This window comes from Cebus imitator, unplaced genomic scaffold (assembly GCF_001604975.1).
Source record: "Cebus imitator isolate Cc_AM_T3 unplaced genomic scaffold, Cebus_imitator-1.0 Scaffold293, whole genome shotgun sequence".
In the NCBI taxonomy this organism is placed as follows: domain Eukaryota; kingdom Metazoa; phylum Chordata; class Mammalia; order Primates; family Cebidae; genus Cebus; species Cebus imitator.
Window position 1 is genome coordinate 1851247 of NW_016107608.1, and position 19700 is coordinate 1870946.

At 39.6% G+C, this 19700-nt stretch overlaps 1 protein-coding gene across 9 annotated transcripts in view; it reads left to right on the forward strand.

Annotated features, from left to right (window-relative positions):
- Nucleotides 1-5185: 5185 nt before the first annotated feature.
- The window catches only part of NTNG1 (netrin G1), a 356160-nt gene continuing 341645 nt past the window's right edge, over nucleotides 5186-19700 (forward strand). For 7 of the 9 annotated variants that reach the window (XM_017502187.2, XM_037729105.1, XM_017502184.2 and 4 more), the window contains exons 1-2: nucleotides 5186-6521; nucleotides 13493-14283. In XM_017502187.2, the coding sequence (XP_017357676.1) occupies nucleotides 14038-14283 (246 nt within the window). In that variant the 5' untranslated portion in view covers nucleotides 5186-6521; nucleotides 13493-14037. Of the gene's footprint in view, nucleotides 6522-6727; nucleotides 6840-9498; nucleotides 9551-13492; nucleotides 14284-19700 lie in introns of those variants that run through there. The other 2 variants (XM_037729103.1, XM_037729104.1) reach the window with 2 other exon arrangements.

Sequence of the window (19700 nt, forward strand, 5' to 3'; positions counted from 1 at the left end):
CTTTCTTTCTTTCTTTCTTTCTTTCTTTCTTTCTTTCTTTCTTTCTTTCTTTCTTTCTTTCTTTCTCTGTCTCTTTCTTTTTTCTTTTCTTTTTGAGAAAAGGTCTCAAGTCTGTTTTCCAGGCTGGAGTGCAGTGATGTGCTCTTAGTTCACTGCATCCTCTGCCTCCTGGGTTCAAGTGATTCTCCTGCCTCAGCCTCCAGAGTAGCTGAGACTACAGGCACGCATCACTACCCTTGACTAATTTTTGTATTTTCAGTAAAGATGGGGTTTCACCATGTTGGCCAGGCTGGTCTCAAACTCCTGGATTCAAGTGATCCACCCACCTTGGCTTCCCAAAGTGCTGAGATTATGGACATGAGCCACTGCACCTGGCCTGTGCTGCTATTTTTCTGTCCTTGAAACATTTTTGACCCATATTTATATGACAGTACAAGAATTGCCTACAGAGGCTGCTAAACCAGAGAGGCTGCACTTTATTTTCGTTTGGGTCAATGGTATGATACAGATCTTTGTGGACATTAAAGAGTGCACAAAAGGAGCCTCTAGACTTGACCATTACAGCTACCTCTTCCCTTAAGCTACCTCTAATATTAAAAATGCACATTACAGTTATTCAGCCCTCTCTAACATGATTGTCAGCACCTAGACTTGAGAGCCTTGCAATTCCTCCAGCACCAAGGACAGTTCCCAGAAGGCGCTAGGTGGGCCATCGATGTTCATTAAATTGAAGAGAACTGGTGGTATGGAATTGATGGAAAGTTCTCTAAATAAGGCATAGGGTATTACTCAATCTTCTCCATGTGTTTTCCTTCTCATTTTGAAAAGGCTGCTAATTTTGTTGTTGTAGAGAAATTCAAATTATGAAATTACATTTGGGGAAATCCACACAGCTGTTGATTTTTGAGGTTGAACTTTTTCAGCCAACACACTAGATTAATTGTGGAAACTACTCTTTTCAAAAAATAAGTTGAAGATATTAGGCTGACAAATGAAGCTCAAAAAAACATAAGCACATGGGAGCTGATTGAGTTTGTTCAGACCATAGCATTATCCAAAACTGCTGGTGGGATGCCTTTATTTTGAATAGACTTAGAAGAAAGATAAACTGCTACGTGTTCTTTCTGATTCTCAAAGAAAATGAAGTGAGTAATAGAAGCTCAGCGTGTTATGATTTCAAGAGATTCACCAGTTGGATAAAAACATCAACTATTGCATACTCAGAGCATAAAAATTAAGAAGTGATTTCTCTTAATTTTTTTAATGGATGAGAAGGGGTAAACAAAAAAAAAGAAAGAAAGAAAATTTTCCATTAAATATTTCTAGGGCCCTAGGGTTGGAATAGAAAAGAGACATAAAATATTTGACCAAAGCTAGTCATTTTTTAAGTTAGCATGCTTTCTCCTTAAAAATCCATATTTTGCTAACTTTAAAAAATATTATTTAACCAAGCAGCTGATTTTATTATTTTCAAACTACTTTACACAGTGCCATATACTAGAATGTACATGGGTGCTAGAAGGCATGTTTCCCTGCATTGATCACTAACTGCCAATGTCTTACACTATTTGCTAATTTTGGTGCTCCAGTGTCATTAATTCAGTAAATATGTGTATTTTCTTACATTAAACAATAAGTCCTTTGGTCTGCTATTAACCTCGAGAGGAACTAAATGAGACTTTTGCTATATATATGTTGACCATGATCAGTTACTTGGATAGTTTGGGCTTGTGAATTTAAAGCTTCAAGAGAAGTATCTTGGTATTTCTACAAGAGCAGGAAAATGCCAGTATAGTCTAGTTTATAGAGCCCAGACCAATGCTTAGGGCTTGCTGGAGGTTTAAATGTCAAAATATTTAAGCATTAAAAAAGCTATCAGGTAAGAAACTTCAGAACCTGTCAAAACTATACAGCTAATGGCTCTGTTGTAAAACATGTCTCTGAGCACAAAGTGAAGGCAAGAAACAGCTGAAGGACATTTCTATTGGGACATAAGCAGCAGTTATAAACAACATCTACCACATAGTATACAATTGGTCAAATAGAACTTGCCCCTTGTTATGAAATAAATGCTTTTGCCACACCCACCGAATTCATAAGTTGAAATCCTACCCCCGATGTGATGGCATTAGGAGGCATGGCCTTTGGGAGATAACTAAGTCATGAAAAAGATGGGGCCTTCATGAGTAGGATAGCGCCCTTATAAAAGGGAACCCAGAGAGCTCCGGAGCCTTCCTTCCACCATGTGAGAATACAAGAAGTTAGTCTGTTGTCTGCAACCCAGTAGGGGGCTCTCACCAAAACCTGACCCTGTTGGCCCTCTGATCTCAGATTTCCAGTCTCTAGAGCTGTGAGAAATAAATTTCTATTTAAAAAAATTATTTATTCTACTTCAAGTTCTGGGGTACATGTCCAGATTTATTATACTTCAAGTTCTGGGGTACATGTCCAGAGGTTTGTTACATAGGTATACACGTGCCATGGTGGTGGTTTGCTGCATCCATCACCCTGTCATCTACATTAGGTATTCTCCTAACGCGATCCTTCCCCAATTCCCCCCACCCACTGCTATCCCTCCCCTAGCCCTTACCCCCAAGCCCCAGTGTGTGATATTCCCCTCCCTGTTGCCATGCGTTCTCATTGTTCAACACCCACTTATGAGTGAGAACATGCGGTGCTTGGTCTTCTGTTCTTGTGTCAGTTTGCTGAGAATGAAATTTCCATTGTTTTAAAGCTACTCAATCTATGGTCTTTGTTATAGCAGCCAAAAGTGCCTAATGGGCCATGATTTGGATATTTTAGACATCTATGTATTAATTTAATATGGTGGGAGTTAACTCTTGTTACCAAGGAGGACATAACTGAATCATGAGAATAAGCTACAACTATTCACACCTGCACTGAAGATTTATCTTATACCTACTTTATGTCAAGTATTTTACAGTATTTCCAAAAAGACACATGTCTTTTTGGACCAGATATATTGCAAACATGCCATTACTACCACTTTGACATATTGAAGTTACCAGTATTGAAACAACCCTGCCAAATCTCTAAAGAAATGATTTTTAGGCAGCTAAGAACCTAGAAATATGAACATCAGTTAGAGATCTAACAAGATTACAAATAAATGGATATCTAAGTTGAAGAAGAATGAGGAATGTGTAGAAACCAGCCAAAGATCTACAGCCAGAGAACTGAAAGATCAAACCATTCTTTTCCAAAAAGAGAAAGAAAAAAAAAGTAGAGTTGAAAGGTTAAATAAAAACAGAAAAATAGTTCTTTCCAAAGAAAGTTAAATATATATACGGCTAGAGAAAGTAAAGAATGATAAGGAAAGGTAGGTATGCCCTAAATAATTTCCCTTGGTGCCAATGAAATATCTAAAGTCAATTTCTGATCAGTGTATATTATATAAACAAATATGCAAAGGTATATTAAGGAAAACTGGTTTAATATATGCACGTTAGTTTGGGGAATTATATCAGATCCACTCCAAGTGCTTTTTTTAAGAGAAAAAGTCCTTCCCACCTGATTACTGCTGGAGGATAGAACAAGATCTGGAAGGGAAGGGGTTTTTTGTGTGGAAAAGTCTCTGATGATTCTGATTTACCTCCTTGAGTTTAGATCTACATGTTTAGTTGGTGATTTCCTGAGCTTCTGCAAAGGTGAGAGCACATGCTCCAAAGAAAATCTCACCTCTGAAAGACTATCCCACTCCTGTAGTGGGAGGTGTTAACTAATTGGAGAGGTCCCCATTTACATATCAAACTTATTTGGGACTGCTGTCTGCCTCATAGTCAAAGGAATCCTGGGAACCAGGGATGGTACAGGAAGAGAGGAAGGAAGGTTAGCTCCAAGATTCTGACAGATGAAAACAAGTATTTTTCCAGGTTGGGAGCCAAAATCACAAATATCTCGTTGATATCTGGCTCTTTCCCTGTCTCTGAATTCTCTAATCTCTGCACAGATTTTTCTTTTTACTACAGAAGGACCTTAAATGATGAGATACAGCTGAGGATGAGAATTCAGAAAGGCTTTCTTCGCTTGTGAGGAAAGGGTGAGAAAGGGAGGAAAGTCTGAGAACTGTCTGTATTTCAGGATCCAGGACAACGAGTTAATGAGAAGTAAGAAGGTCATTCGGTATTGTCTCTTATAGCCTATCGCCAAAGGCTCCCATAGAAAGAACTGGGCTCTCAGGGCTTGTGAAGGAGGATTAGTTGGTGACTAACATCTCCAGATAATCAGTATATTTTAAACCTGGAGGAGCATGGCCAGAGACGGGGAAGAGCCAGACTTGGCCACTAAGAACCCCTGTTAGGAGTTTCAGCCCTGCAGGTAACTCCTTGTTGCAATGTCAGCACTACAGGACAAAGGTAGGGAAGACGAAAGCACAGAAGTCCCAGATTCCTGCTCTGAGATTCAGAGGAAGGACTCAGATATTAGAGGGAAGGCCTGGGGTGCTTGAAATCTCTGACCATTTCCTGGCTGCCCAGGGCCAACGAGAGCCTGGTTATAGGTTCAACTCAACAACCTTTTCCCCCATACATCCACACCACCTCCAGTGATCACAGAAAAATGACCTAATTACTCAGCCTCCTGCCTTAATATGGGACACATAGTGACTAAGTGTTCAGAATTGCCCATTTCTTTCCCTCCACTTTGCCTTGACCAAACATGAGTCAGGCTTCTTTCCTGCAGGTCCCCGGACTTTAGCTTGCCCCTGGACCCCAAATCTGAGCAAGAACTAAAATGTGAAAACATTCACCGTTGTTCACTTATCTTCCAAATTCTTGGACCACAGAGACCCATCTATTGTCCAACCATGAGGGTCATGGCAGTGAGTTGTTTCCCTCCCCCGTCTACTTGGCTTTCTTTATTGCTCCCCCTTTAATACAGAAAAAAAAAAAAAAGAGGCTGATTTCTGTTTAGTTTTGAGAGGATTGCGGGTTTTTGAGATCACAGCGTTTTCCCTGTTGCAATATTTTTTTTTTTTTCTAATGAAAGTCTCCCTACCTTATCTAAGTTCACATTTGTTTTTGTTTGACGTTAATGTGTAGCTGAGAGTGATCCCAGGTGAGTCTGAGCCCGCCTTGGTGGGGAATGAAGGCTTGGAGCATCAGTCATTCGTCTTTCTCTTAGGAAAGGCAAGAAAGCCTGAAATGCACAACTCTCCCTTGAACTTCAACTTTCTAAAGGGAAATCAATTTCTAAAGGAGGAGGTTCTAGTCTAGGGCTGTAGGGGCCTCTGGGCAAAGGAAGTGCTGGTTGAAAAACACGACTGTGATCACTTTGTGGCGAGGGGTCGGCTCGGGAACAGTTTGGGGAGGGGACAGAAGAGAGAGGCGTGGGATGGACGGGGGCAGAAGTGGGAGGTACCCGAGGAGTTACTGGAAACTGCACTTCTGTGGAGGAACCGGGGGGATGGGAAGCAGGGGGAGGGGGTCCTGTTGCCTCAGCGCCCCGAGGTCGTGGAGCGGCAGCAGCTGTGGCCGGAGCAGCAGCAGCGGCGGCAACAGCAACAGCGAGCGAGACGGAGTTAGGACCGCTCGGAGCGCCCAGGTCTCGAGGTAGTGTAAGGTTTGCTATCCTTCCACTTGCTGGCAGTTGCAGAAGATCTGCTTTTTAAGTGAAACGTACGTGCCACCCCTCCGAGGGCTGCGGCTTCCCGGGCTCGCGTCTTCGCCGCTCCCCGTTCCGGCCCTCGCGCTCACTCTGTAATTGGCACTGGCCCCTAAGTTTGCCGGGCGCTGGCTGCCCTCTCGGAGCCGGGTCCCGGCCGGGTGCCGCGGGCGGGGGCGGGGAGCCCGGGAGCCGCAATCCCGAAGCGTCGTGGGCCATGTATATTTCATCAAACGGACTTTGGGTGCGTCGCGTCTCGCAGCCATCAGCGCTATGTGCAGTGACATTTCTGACTTGAGTGGAGGAATGCGCGAAGGAAGCCCGGGAGAAATTGGTACTAGAGGATCTTCTTGGCGCCAATGCTAATTGTCCTGATTTATGCCCCTTCTGACTAAGCTCAACGTTTTCATCTGAAATAAAATGAAAGCGGTGCCGAGCGGCATAGAACCGCCTGGCCGCTGGTTCTGATCCCCAGGAACCAGAACATCGTCCTGCGGCTTGAAAAAAACAAAAAAGAAAAAAGAGAGAGAGAGAGAGAGAAAGAAATAGAAATAGAAAAAAGAAAAAATATCCCTCAGTAAAAGTTTAAGGCGAGAAGTGTCAGAGGCAGCGGCGCGAGGAGGCGCGGAGGAGAGCCGGCGAGCGGGGAACTGGGCTGGCACGACCTCCGAAGGCTGCGATCTCATTATTAATATCACTATATTTTTGGAGGGAGAGGCACCTTTCTCATCCTCTCTTCCTCTCCGCCCACCCTTACTCCCTCCCCCTCATCTACCTGTCAAAGTCACTGATCTTTTTGCATTTCGGAAGAGGACGTCAACGGGAAGGAATTCCCCCTCTGGGTGCCGGCTCCGAGAGGGGGCGACGTGCAGGAGGCTCCCCCCGGGGCCCAGGCGAAGGTAATTAAGCGGCGGGGAGTGGCGGGCCGGCGCGGGGTTCTCGGTCCTCGGGGTCCTCTCCTGCCAGCGGCCCGGCGCGATCGGGACTGCGGCGGTGGCGGCGGCGGCGGCTCGGGTCCTGACGCCCACCCCTCCCGCTCCGCCCGCTCCCGCGCCCGGGAGGAGGCTCCGCGGGAGCTGCCGCCGCCCGCCCGTGCACCGCCCGCGGGCTCCGCTGCTGCGGCCGCCGCCCGAGGCGGACCAGGCTGGCTGGGCAGGGCCGCCGCCCGGCGCCGTCGGCTCGGCTCCCGCCCGGCGCAAGGGCAAACGAGCCACACGGTAAGTGCCCGCGGCGCGCCTCTCCTTCTGCGACCCGCGCCTCTCGCCCGTGCCCCTCTCCCCGGGTTTCCCCACCCCCCGCCCCCCCCTGCTATCCATAGGCGGGAGGGAAAGCTCCGGGTGGGCGAGGAACTTTGTAAAGCGCCCCGAGGAGGCAGCGCGCGGCGCCCTGCGCGCACACACACCGGCACACGCTCACACCCACACGCGAGTCTTCCCGGGGGTGCGCCCCGGGCGGGTGATGCGTCGCCTGTTGTGTCCCGATCCCAGGCGCGGGGTCGGACCCTCCATCCGCGGACTGAGGAGGCGCCCCGCGCTCTCCCTCTCCCTCCCTCCCTCCCTCCCTCTCTCTCTCTCTCTCTCTCTCTCTCTCTCTCTGTCTCTCTCTCTCTCTCTGTCTCTCTCTCACACACCTGGCCACACACATCGCTCAGGAGGGTTATCATTATTTTTTCCTTCTTTCGCCAATCATATTTGTTGGGGAAAAAGCAAAACAAAACAACAACAAAATACACTTGCCCTGTTGCCGGCTCTGGGGATGTGGTGGCCACACCGAGACCTTTTGAAGTCCCTTCTTTTAATCTCCTTTATTGATGTGAGATTAAAGCATTACTATCCCTTGTTGTACAGCTGGGGAGAAAGGGAAATTGAAAGAGGGAGACTTGGGGTAGGGATGCTGTTTGGAATATTTTCTCAGATTCTTTACTGGCATCATATTAATCGGTTGATGGATTCGGCTAGGGACATTGAATTGCTCTCCCGTATGGATCTGGATATCTATATATAATACAAATAATACTGAATGTTATTGGGCCTAAAATAACCAATTAAGTGATTCATACAAGGAAAAACTTAGATATAAAAAGAAACTGCGCCCTCTACTGTTTATTTTAGTAACTTCACCCGGGGACTTTTTTTTTCCTTCCTTCAGAAATCCACTTAAAGTAGGCTGTCATCTTACAGGGCAAGGGAAGAAAATTCCTAGCGGGGATTTTAAAGCAACTTTATTTGGAAAAGTCGCATGTCGAGTTCCTATCATTGCATCAGGGGCAGATTTCCAGTGAGTAGAGGGTCCTCCTCTCTCCCCCATTCTTCTCTTCATACAGGGAATAATGGAGCCATTCCTTCTCATAACAAATTGTCAATCTTTGGAATGGAAAATTCTGAGTAAGATTCAGAACTCCACTAAACATATGGTGAATCTGGCAGTAGATTTGCTCTAGAAATAAGGCCCTATTTTATGACTGAAAATACTAAAAGTTTTTTTTTATCTTACAGAAATGAAAAAAAAATAACCAGAAAGATCTTACATTAAAATCATTTATTCAGATATGCTTAGTGGTTAAGCTTGTTGGAAAGTTTTCAAAAAATTTTTTTTTCAGAGGAGACTTTTCTGTTTTGTTTGTCCTTTAAGGAGCATCTCTAGCGAGGGAATTAGCAGCTCCGCATTTCATTAAGTATTTTGAACTGTGTCACTTTGAATGCCTTACCTGCCTCCCTTTCTCTTTGGCAAAGGAAGAGCAGCTCAGTAACTGTCCAAGATTCTTTTTGAAGATAAGCAACTTTCAGTTTTTCATTAAGATAAAATTTGGATCTCTGCATGTGGATCAACATGCAAGGAAAAACGTGCATCAAGTATTTCACATGTAATGTTGTTCCAGGGATATATTTTCTTTTCTGGATGCCATGAAATGAGATATATTTCACCACTGAAGACCACCATGAAGGCATTCAGGATTTTATATACTGGACTATTAATTTGGTGATGTTTCCTATTGTGGAATTTAAGAGGGATAATCTTAAAAATTTTTGCATGAAAACAGTTTATTTGAACATAAAGCTGTTTTCCTGTTAATATTTTTGGTTTGCCAGCTTTCACTGGGTGTGTGTGTTAAAATGATTCAGGTTAGCCTTTTCAGGAGGAAGCGAATGTATTTTGCAATTTCCTTTTGTATATTTTGCAAGTGGTGCAAATACCTGCCTTTGCTTTCGTTATTATTATGAAAAATATCTGGTAATTTGTTTAAAAAGTTAAACCGTTACACATTTACTTGATAGGTTTTCTAAGTGTCGTAAAAATTGGGAGAGTTTTAGTTACAAAAGCACCAAGTCACTTGGAAAAAAGAAAATTGGATTCAACTTTGAAAACCAATTATATGTTAACATTGAAATATATGTGCGTGAATTATATTGCATAATATAAGAGATTATAATAGTAAAGACTTAGGTTAGTATAAGATTTAGCATACTTTAAAAATTAATCCAAAGTTGTGTTTCAAAACTTCAGGTGGGTGTAAAGTTTCTCATATATATGTTTGAGACCTTAGATCTCTGAACTGCCCTGCATGAGAATTAAGTATTTGTTGTTCATGTGGTAATTAAACTCTAGATTTCTTTTAAGCTTCACTGATTCTGAAATCGTTTTGTGTATTATCCCATCCTCAATCATCCTGAAAAATATGTGCTATCTAATTTCTCCAATCAGTCTTCTCTCAGTGAAAATAGAGATCTTTCAAGGTGTGTTATTTGGGTTTATTAAGAATCTCATGATAGGCAGTTGCTCATAATACCCAATCAAGTGTGAGTAAGCTATGCCAATGATGTTGCAGTGCATGTTAAATTCCTTATATTTTGAGAGACAGTTAACAAAAGGACAGAAGCATATGTTTTCCATTAAGATGACTGGAAAATGCTTTCCTCAGAACAAATAAGTAAGTGCAAAGAGCATTGAATACATGTTAAAATATCTTATGTAATAAATTTTACTATGACTGCTGGAAGCTGTTAATTTTGGTAGTTTATAGGATTTGTATATCTCTCTCTTTTTATATTTTCACTCAGTGATCTATATAGTCAATTTTCCTTTAGTTCCTTCCCATTCAGAAACATGCATATTTATAAAATTCTTAATGTCTATGAGAAATGAGTCAATAGTTATCTATTTCAAGTACCCCTGCAAAGCTGAATATTTATGAAATAATAGCCTATTGCTACCATTCCCACCTGCTAGTGAGAGTATATACTAAAATGAATGCTGAAAACCAGCTAGATTAGGAGATTTACTGATAATGTCTTCCTCTCAGTTGATGAAACTGGCAATTGCTTTTGGAATGTAATTGCTTATAATATTAATCATTATTACTTCCATGTAATATTTTGGGAGGCTTTTTTTCTGATGAGAGAATGGGCCTGTGAAAATGGTTTCTGCAAAATTAATCCAAGGTGGAAGGGGATTAGCTGCAGAATGCTGGACAAGTACATGTTCTATGTGTGCAAAGCCATTTTACAGCCCCTCTTGGTCTGGATCAGTAACCTCTATCAACTTGAGGACCATGACATAATTTTATCTTTTTTGAAAATTCATACACCAGAGGTCTATGGGGTACTCACAACCTGTTAATAGGTGTTCTTATTAAAGAGGACTTCTCAGTACTTTAGATCCCAAGTAGAGGTGATAGCATTATTTGATTACAGTGAGTTCCCAAGGTTTGCAAAGTGAGGAGGTAGAACTGGAGCTGCCCAGAGCTCTACTGAATCTGCTCTCATTTAGGTGATATGGACACCTGAGACAAATTCAAAGGCCATATCACTTCACAATTAGTTCAGTTATGGGCCAGAAGGGATAGGTTTAGTATATTAAGTCCCCAAATACGTTATTCACTGTCCTTCTCATAATCGGTTTGCCTAGCTATTTGCTGTGATGACTTAGCTTTTAAGAAGCTATTGATAATTTTAACCTGTTTGAAAGCACAGCAGATAGACTCAGTGCCATTAAGTAGTTGAGGTTAAGGTGTAAATAATATTCTATTTTTACATCATTGTATTTTCTTTGAAAACTCCATAATTATACTTTAATAACAAATTCCTGATTTTCAGAGGCTGCTTTTCCATTGTGTGTCATGGACGTTCATAGATTTAATTTCTTACTAATTTGAAGTTAAGAGGATTTCCTTTGAAGTGTATGTGACACTGAAAAGTAAAAAGACCCTGAAATGCATGATACATAATGATAGTACAAATATAAAAATTAGAACGAAATCAAATAATTATGTTAAATAACAGCTTAGTGTCCCTCTGCTCCTGATCTGTAATATGCCGTGGTCAATATCTTTTTCTGTGTCAATGGGAGCTCATTAAATGTAAACTCTGCAGACTAACTGAGCCATGCCATATTAGTGCTTGCCAAAGCTTGACATTTTTAATACATTAATAATATGTCTGTAATGTAATGGAAAACTATTAATCACAACTGGTTGTGTGCCAGAAATTTAAGCTATAATTGGCTGCTTCTTGTCAAGAATGTCTGTTGCACAGTCCTGCAACTGCCTAATATTCAAATATCTTGCACTCCTCTGCATTTTTCCTTGTCAGTTCTCTAAATTCGATCAATGGTGTAGTCCATAATTCTGTGTAATGACCATCATTATAATTCTGGTATAATTTAATGAGAATTCGTTATATTGGGATTGCTATTGTGTCAGGAGGTAGCAAAGGGTTCACACACATTTCCTGAGTGTTCAAATTTTTCATGTACAAATGTATGGTCGCCCTTTGTTTTGTGGTTGCAGTAATGTGAAATGTGGTTGAGGAGGGCGTAACCGAGAATAAATGCATGAGGAGAATATCATTTATTGGTTAAAATAGATAGTGAAGACAAATCTCAGGAAGCATTCAAATATATATTTAAAATGGTGTTTTGAAAATTATGTTAAAAATAAACACACAATGCTCACTCCATTCAAACTCAAAACAGTCAGTTCCAGGTCTTCAAGATTATATCATTCTTGATAAATCAGTTGCTATGTATTTGAAACTAAGAATTAAAGGTAATAATTTCTGACCTAGTAGATTTTACACTGCTTCCATTGCAATGCCTACATCTCCCTGCCTCTTGGAAAGTATTTGTTTCCTCTTTTAAAATGTAGTAAACACAGTTGAAGAATCCATCTCAACAATGTAGATTTGTATCATTTTAACACCTTCTCAGATTATTAATTGTCAAATTGTTGGCTGTGTCTGAAAATATCCACTTAAAATTACTAACGAATCTGAAGAAAGCAGAAGGCTGTAGTAGCCACAACACATGCTTCTCTGATTTTTTTTCTTTTTAGCTTAAGATTTCAAAATGTGCTTTACACTGTATAGTCTTTAGGTTACAATGAAGAGGCTGATTCAAAGCTGTAGTTTATACATGTTTAGACAAACTACTAATTACTGCTTCATAGGAACTCAAATATTCAACACTTTTTCTAATAGAAAATATCACAAATTGCAGCTGTATGATAACATTTTATGAATTGAATATAATGAAAATTGCACTTGCATCCATAAAGCAATTATTATAAATTACTTTGCTATGGAAACACAATTCAGCCATCTGTTGGCATTTCATAGTCTCTGTGGCTTAGTTCATTTTAAGATGGTACATTATTTAAATATAATGAATTCCCTTTATAAGATTGTTTGAAGATAGTGAGCTTCCATATTTCAACTGTTTAATGTGAATTGAAGGGTCTATAATAGAATTTTCCAAAACCATAGGCTTTTTAAAAATCCTTTTCGCATTGCTTAAAAATCAATTAATTTTAGACTATAAATATGAATAATCTAATTAAGAAAATATACTTTTTAATGCCTGGTTTTCAAATGTTAGCTTTTGTTTAGATTTGGATAGTGATCTCTAAACAGAAAAGGGGCCAGTTAAACTCACCAATGACTTTTACCCATAGTTATGTAGAGTGCATTATCAGTTAACCAAAAGTACTTTTACACAGTAATTTTTATTTTCTCTTAGAATTAGTGCCATATTATTCTGCTTCGTGGCCTGTTAACTCACCCTCGACTATTTTTATATGTGCATTTTAAATTGTGCGTTTTACTACAGAGCTTTTAGTTTTAAAACAGCTTATAATATTCGCCTTTGGGACAAATTCCCTTCTGTTACAGAATGTAACGGCAAATGCAGATGTAATGGCTATAAAAAGATATAAAAATATAGAAAATTCTTATGAAAGGAAATTTTGCTCCTTTGGTTTTATTTTTGAGTATTTTATTCGGAGAGCCAAGTTATCTTTAGTACTAAATGCAGCTAAACAAAAGATGCTAAATTCTTCAAATATAATGAACAAATCAACAGGGACTGGCTCATGCCAACAAGGCTGATTTTGACTCCAGCAAACAAAAGCTAAGAGATGTACAAGGAATTTGGAGATTTTTAGGGTCTCTTTGCCAAGAGACAAAAGGGATATAAGTAGTTGTCATTTCTTTGTCACCGTTATAAAAGCGCTCATTTACCCCATTGTTCTCTTGGAAGATTTTCTAGCATTGCAGCATATGAGAAATGTTTAAATCTAGATGCTTGCTCTCAGTTTTGTCAAGAAGGAAATATAAATTTTGAAGTGAAAACCTGTAACTCACCTAGAACACACGTGTCTGTCTTTGTTATGGAAGAGTTAAATCCTTCATATCAAAATTCCCCCCTACGTGAATGATTTCCGCGGTTTGCTCATTCTAGCAAAGCAGCTGAGTAAAGGTTATCTGTATTACACCAATTTGCTTTACGTTGCATCAGACCTCCAAAATGTCAACATATTGTGCATTTCGTAATACACTGATTCTGGGACAATAACTCTTACTCTTATTGTTTCTAAAAGGGTGTTGGTGCCGGAAGAAAAGAATGATTGATGGGAAACAGACATCGGGCTATAGACACTCATCCTTTTGCTTCAGATACTGATATCTCAGCCTGCCTGAGCATCCCTTGTGAGCTGTGAACATTGAGGACCACTCAGGGTTATTGGATGTACAACAGGAGAGCCATCAGTTTGCTAAATTATTATCTGCAATTGGACATCATTTACCAAAACCAAACTAGACCTGAATCTAATAGATATGTTCTAGGACAAAGAAAGCTGCAAGTTGTTAACGCCTAACACGCAAGTATGTTAGGCTTCCACCAAAGTCCTCAATATACCTGAATACGCACAATATCTTAACTCTTCATATTTGGTTTTGGAATCTGCTTTGAGGTCCCATCCTCGTGTTTTTTTCTGTTGTTTTTGTTTTTGTTTTAAATATACAGACCTACCTACCCAGATACAGATATACATATATGTATATATATGTAAAATAGACAAAGATTGCAGATCATAAAGCAAGCTCTGCTTTGGTTTCCAAGAAGATTACAAAGAATTTAGAGATGTATTTGTCAAGATTCCTGTCGATTCATGCCCTTTGGGTTACAGTGTCCTCAGTGATGCAGCCCTACCCTTTGGTATGGGGACATTATGATGTGTGTAAGACTCAGATTTACACAGAAGAAGGGAAAGTTTGGGATTACATGGCCTGCCAGCCGGAATCCACAGACATGACAAAATATCTGAAAGTGAAACTCGATCCTCCGGATATTACCTGTGGAGACCCTCCTGAGACATTCTGTGCAATGGTGAGGTAACCCTTTTGCATAAAATATTTTATATAAATAGGGTCTAATCGCATATGCATACAAATGTGGTGAGTGTGAAGATAATTCATGCCATAAGTTGAATCTGTAGGTGGCAGATTTGGGTTAACAGGCTAGTTTCTTTCTCAGTGGAGGCTTATACTGCTTAGAATTATAATTTGCACAGTGTGATTGATGCCCTGGAAGGAACTTACTTTCTGCTTCCCTGAAAACCAATAGTTTTACTAAGGCAGGTACACTATAACACATATTATAAAAGAAAAAGTCCAGTTGAAGGTTAAATTTTAGATTGGAGGTTAGAAATATGATGAGGTCATATCTGTCATGTTAAGGATAAAATGCATTGGCAAACCAACTTTCAAAACACAAATGTTTCTTCACATATGTATATAAGGCCAGTCTTAAATTCCGTAGTTTAAGGAGAGACTAGATCTCATAATTATCTCCATCAGAAAGCTGCTATGATTTGGGAGTCCTTGGTTAGGAGACCAGCAAGAAAAAAAGGTACAGGAGCGAGAGACTAAAGCCTTGTGAGAAGTTTTTCCAGAAAAATCTTATTTGCCAACTCCCCTCATTTTCAAGGTCATAGTTTTCTATGTATATTTTAAAGATGACTTTTGGAACATAGAAAACTTATGTGCTAAAAAGTAAGGGCTCAGCATACATAAATTCAGATACTTTTCTTTTGATTGGCAAAGTTATAGAATTCATTGTTCTCATGGCTTATATAAGTCTTTTTTTCTGCATGGAAAGTTAAATACCATTTGAAAGGTAACATTGGGGTAACACACTGAATTTTTACAAAAGACATAGCTAACAATATTCCTGTAAGTATTAGTAAAGAGGCTGGTGATTCAAATGGTATACATTAATGTGCTAAAGAGTTCAGATGGTGAGTTCATTTGGTTTATGTTATTTTTTATTATAAGTGGTTTTTATTTGATACGAGAACTGTGATCCCATTTTGTCTCCACAAAACAGATAAAATTGTATGGCAGATTTTAATAGTGTTCTTACCTGACTATATTATCTTGAACCTGGCCTGGCATTTTCAGGATAGTGAAACTATTAATCAAAGCAGCATCTGTTCACAGTCCCCAGTGAGTTAAATTAGCATAAGATCATCTTAGACCTAGCACTATAAAAAAGGTTTTGTAACAGGAAACAATTTTGAGCAATAAAGAGTGTTTTCACCTAAAAGCTAAGGGCTTGCCATTTTTCAGAAGTGCCTTTGGGGACTGGTTTGAATTATAGTCTAAACCTGATTTTGTGGAGAGTGAGAAAAAATGCTTGGCTATTAGGTGTCACTGTAACTAAAGTGCCCTGAAAGAGTAAATATTTCAAAGAGAGGGCCCGTCTCTCTGGGAACAGGTATGTGCTTTGCAAAGCAGAGACTTCCAGAGAAGGAGTTTATTCAAACACATTAGCAAAACCATAATAAATCTGTAAAGGAGCAGAGACATTTGTGGTGGCTTTATGTGAGGTCTTTAATAATTTCTCATAAAAGGTCAAATATAAGATCTCATTACAAATCCTGATTGCTGTTTGGGTGAAAACTTGTGTCGTCTTCTGCTTCTTACAGCAGAGGATGAGTTCTGGACCAAGTCTTCATATTATTAAGAATACTCTAGCTCTGTATATTGTTTACATGACACCTGTAACAACATGTCTCTTTTGGAATTGTTTCATAGTTTACAGATCTAAGTAAAATAGTAAATTTTCTTTCTAAGGGTGCCATTTTCCCTCTCATAGGCCCTATATGATGTTTTCAAGGTGTGATTTGTGGGTGCAGCTTCCCTGATTTCAGTCTGAGGCCACAGAATGCTTGCTCAGCACTGCTCCTGCCTGTCATGTTGAAGGGTTTACTTGGTGTCTTCAGCATGCGTCTTTCTCCCATTATGAGTGCAAAGAGCATGTTACAGATCTTCCCATGCCTGCCTTTCAGAAGGACATGGTCTAGGGTATTTAAACAAGTCAATTCCTCTCAGTCCACTGGCTAAGTGATGTTAGAGACCAAATGGGAGAAAAGAATTAAAATAATATCCCTCAGCTTTCTCAAATGCGGTAATGTGTATGCTTTGCATGTTCACGTGAAACTCTGCAGAACAGTCTTTAAAAAGCTGCATCTTAGTGTGATGCAGATATTTGGAAGCCTTGGTGGATGTAAACTTGTCATTGGACGGAATGGTTTTCCAAGGGAGAATGTAAGATTTCTGAAACATTACCTATCAGTGCTTAACTGTATTCCTTAATATGCATATGATTGGCATAACAAATTTAGTAATCTATCTTTTAAATATACATCTTGGGACTATTTGTATGCCTATCATATACCATGTCAATGGTAATGGCCTAATATAGCAACACTTCCTCTCTGCAGCTTTAGATGCTTCATAAAACTCTTTAGTGTAAGGATTCCTGACACAAGGTTAGGAAACTGTTTCAGGATGCTGTCATATCAAACCTGTTTAGCTACTCCTTAGTCCAGGGTCTAATAGGGATCCATGAAGTCATTTGTGTTATGACGTACACGTTCTCCCTTCCTTGGCATTCACATGCATACCTGCTCCCTCGGGGTCGTTATGGCCTATTACATCAGGGGAGCTGCCACATCGGCACAGCCACTGCTTAGCCCCTATATGTAAATGTTCTCACAAGATAGTTTCAGTAACCACTTGTTCAGCTAGTTACACCCTTATTAGCCGTGGCTATAGCGGTTCTGAGCACTGAGGGAAAATGTGGTCAGGGAAATACCCATAATTCCCAGGACCGATTTCTTTAATATAAAGTTGAAGTTCATTGGCATTGCATTAAGAGTCCGTGTTGCTGCTTTTTTCATTGGCCTCATCATTATATGCCAGTGACTGTCCATGAATATTGTATTTGTTTTAATATAGAGGAAAATTTCAGGAAAAAAAAGGAGCATATGGATTCCATTTAACAATAGATCTCTGCCTATTAACCTGGATGCCATACTTAATTAATAGTCAATGTCAAGTACTTTAAAATTGTTCTGTATTAATCGTACCAGTATTTATAAACATTAGTTTTTCAGGAGAGCACTGCCATTTCTATTAATCATAATGAATAAGGAAGGGGAATGTGTATATATGTACATATATACATATATACATAAATTGTGTATATTGAAAACCATGCATTTTCTTTTTAATTTGATATATTCCTTTTGAGTTGATGATGGCTAAAGAAAATCTCTGTTTTCATCAATGGGGAAGAATCTGAAGGGAAGATGGGGGTTAACCCTTTTTTTAGGCTGGGATAACACATTTGAATAGATCCTATCTTTTCAGCCACACTGAAAGCTTCAGGTGGCAGAGCTTTATGGGGAAACACAGATCATCTAGTGACTACAGTTTGTTTCAATTTGCATAAAGAGCAGAGAGGATGATCTGAACCTATGTGTAAAGCTGAAGTGTCAACACAAAGCTATGACTTGTTCTTTGTGTTTAGACAAACTTAGCTGTCATATCTTCCCTCACACCCCAGTGGCTTAAAAATGGCAAAATTATCTGCAATTATCTCTAGCCTGCAGCTAATTTTCAGGATAAGTTAAACAGACGCTTTGAAAAGAAGCCTACAGACGGAAGAACTCATGTGCGTTTGTACAATTTATGGTGCAGAAGTGCTGATGACTGTGGAAATGGAAGCCCCTGAGTGCTGCTATGGATTTCAGAGCCAATCAAAACTAAATTAGGAAACAAAGATTATTAAAAAGTCTTCTGTGCATGTAATTTTGGCATAATATTATAAGGTGGACATTAAATGTTTCCCTTGGAGATGCTCAGCATCATTAATGCAGCATGCCTTTAATTACAAGTAGACTCATATTACTAAAAAATTGGAGAAAATAAAATACTCTGAGGTATAGTTAGCAATAACCTCATTATGTTTACTGAAATAATTAAGAGAAAGGCATAATTTTTTTAAATAAAATGTCAGAATTGGAAACGAAAATGGATTTTCCTTGGGAAATTTACTAATGTGTGCCTGTGCTCTCGATAGGCATTTATTCAAGTACCTTAACAGATCTATTAATGATCATTCCATATTGTGCTATTTCTAGATAGACTTCTGTTATGAAAAAAAACCTTTAATTATTGTAAGCACTGTGGATAGAGCATGTTTCATTATGTTCAAATGGGATTTACAGAAGTGTTAGAAAGCCTTTGTGTTTTGTGGTTTTAAAGGAACCCTGAGAAATGAGTGACTAGTAACTCGTAGTCTCAGGGCTATCTATAACTTCGAGTTCTGACTTACCTTTGGCTCAGGTTACCATCTGGTGGCTATCAGGTGGCCCTTGAGAAATTATTTGATAAACTCAATTACATTTTTGAGGACATGTAATTAATATCAATTTTCCAAAAACTGGAAATGACATTAACTTATATAATAATCAAATAATCTTAAAAATGCAGTTTGTTCACATGAAACATAATTCAATAAATGAATGATTTTTAATAACAGTGACATCTTTCATTTGAACTGATTTATCCCTTAATTATGCCAAATGGAATTTTTTAAAACCTTCAGTTCTTTATTAACACTTCATTGTTATTAGTTCATTATTTAGACATTTCTTAAAAAAGTTTAACTCATGTTTGGAATGAATTAAGTTCCAAGGAAATCAGTCTTTCTGACACATCACTATATCAAGTATTTCCTTTTTGAGGAGCCTACAGTAGCTCCTTATTATCTACTGCATCAAGCCTAACGTACTCTAGCTATTTTTGAATTTGGGTGCATACAGCTTATTGCCCGCTACATCTCATCAGGACTCTATAACCTCTCCAGGGGATTATGGCTGGCAATCTGATGGGAAGGGGACAACTGGATTTGGCTTGAAGGTGCATGGCTTGTTGGGAAGGTCTCAGGAGGGAATTGATAAAGATTATGGCAAAGGTCACAAACCTAAAACCACCTTGTCATTTATTGCCCCAGATAGTGTGCCTAAGTGCTCTTGGTTGAGCTAATGCCTCACGAACTTTACTGCAAATTATTTTGTGCAGAGTGAAGTGAACAGAGCATTCGGCACATGCAAAACCTAGTGGAGGTGATCATAACCAAAGTCAAATAATACATGGTCATGGAGGCCAAAGGAAGTTGAGTTCCCAGCAAAATTCACACAAAGTAGTGTGTATTCAGAGGGTAGAAGAACAGAGAAATAAGACCAGCGCTCAGAATTTAAAGGTGAAATATTGTTTTGCAACATGTCAAAGGGCCACCTGGAAAATACTACCTGGTAGCCAAATGCCTAATATTAAAGTGTCAGAAAAGGAGAGGAAAAAAGGCTGGGTTGGCCGAGTGTGGTGGCTCATGCCTGTGATCCCAGCACCTTGAGGGGCTGAAGTGGGTGGATGTCTTGAGCCTAGGAATTAAAG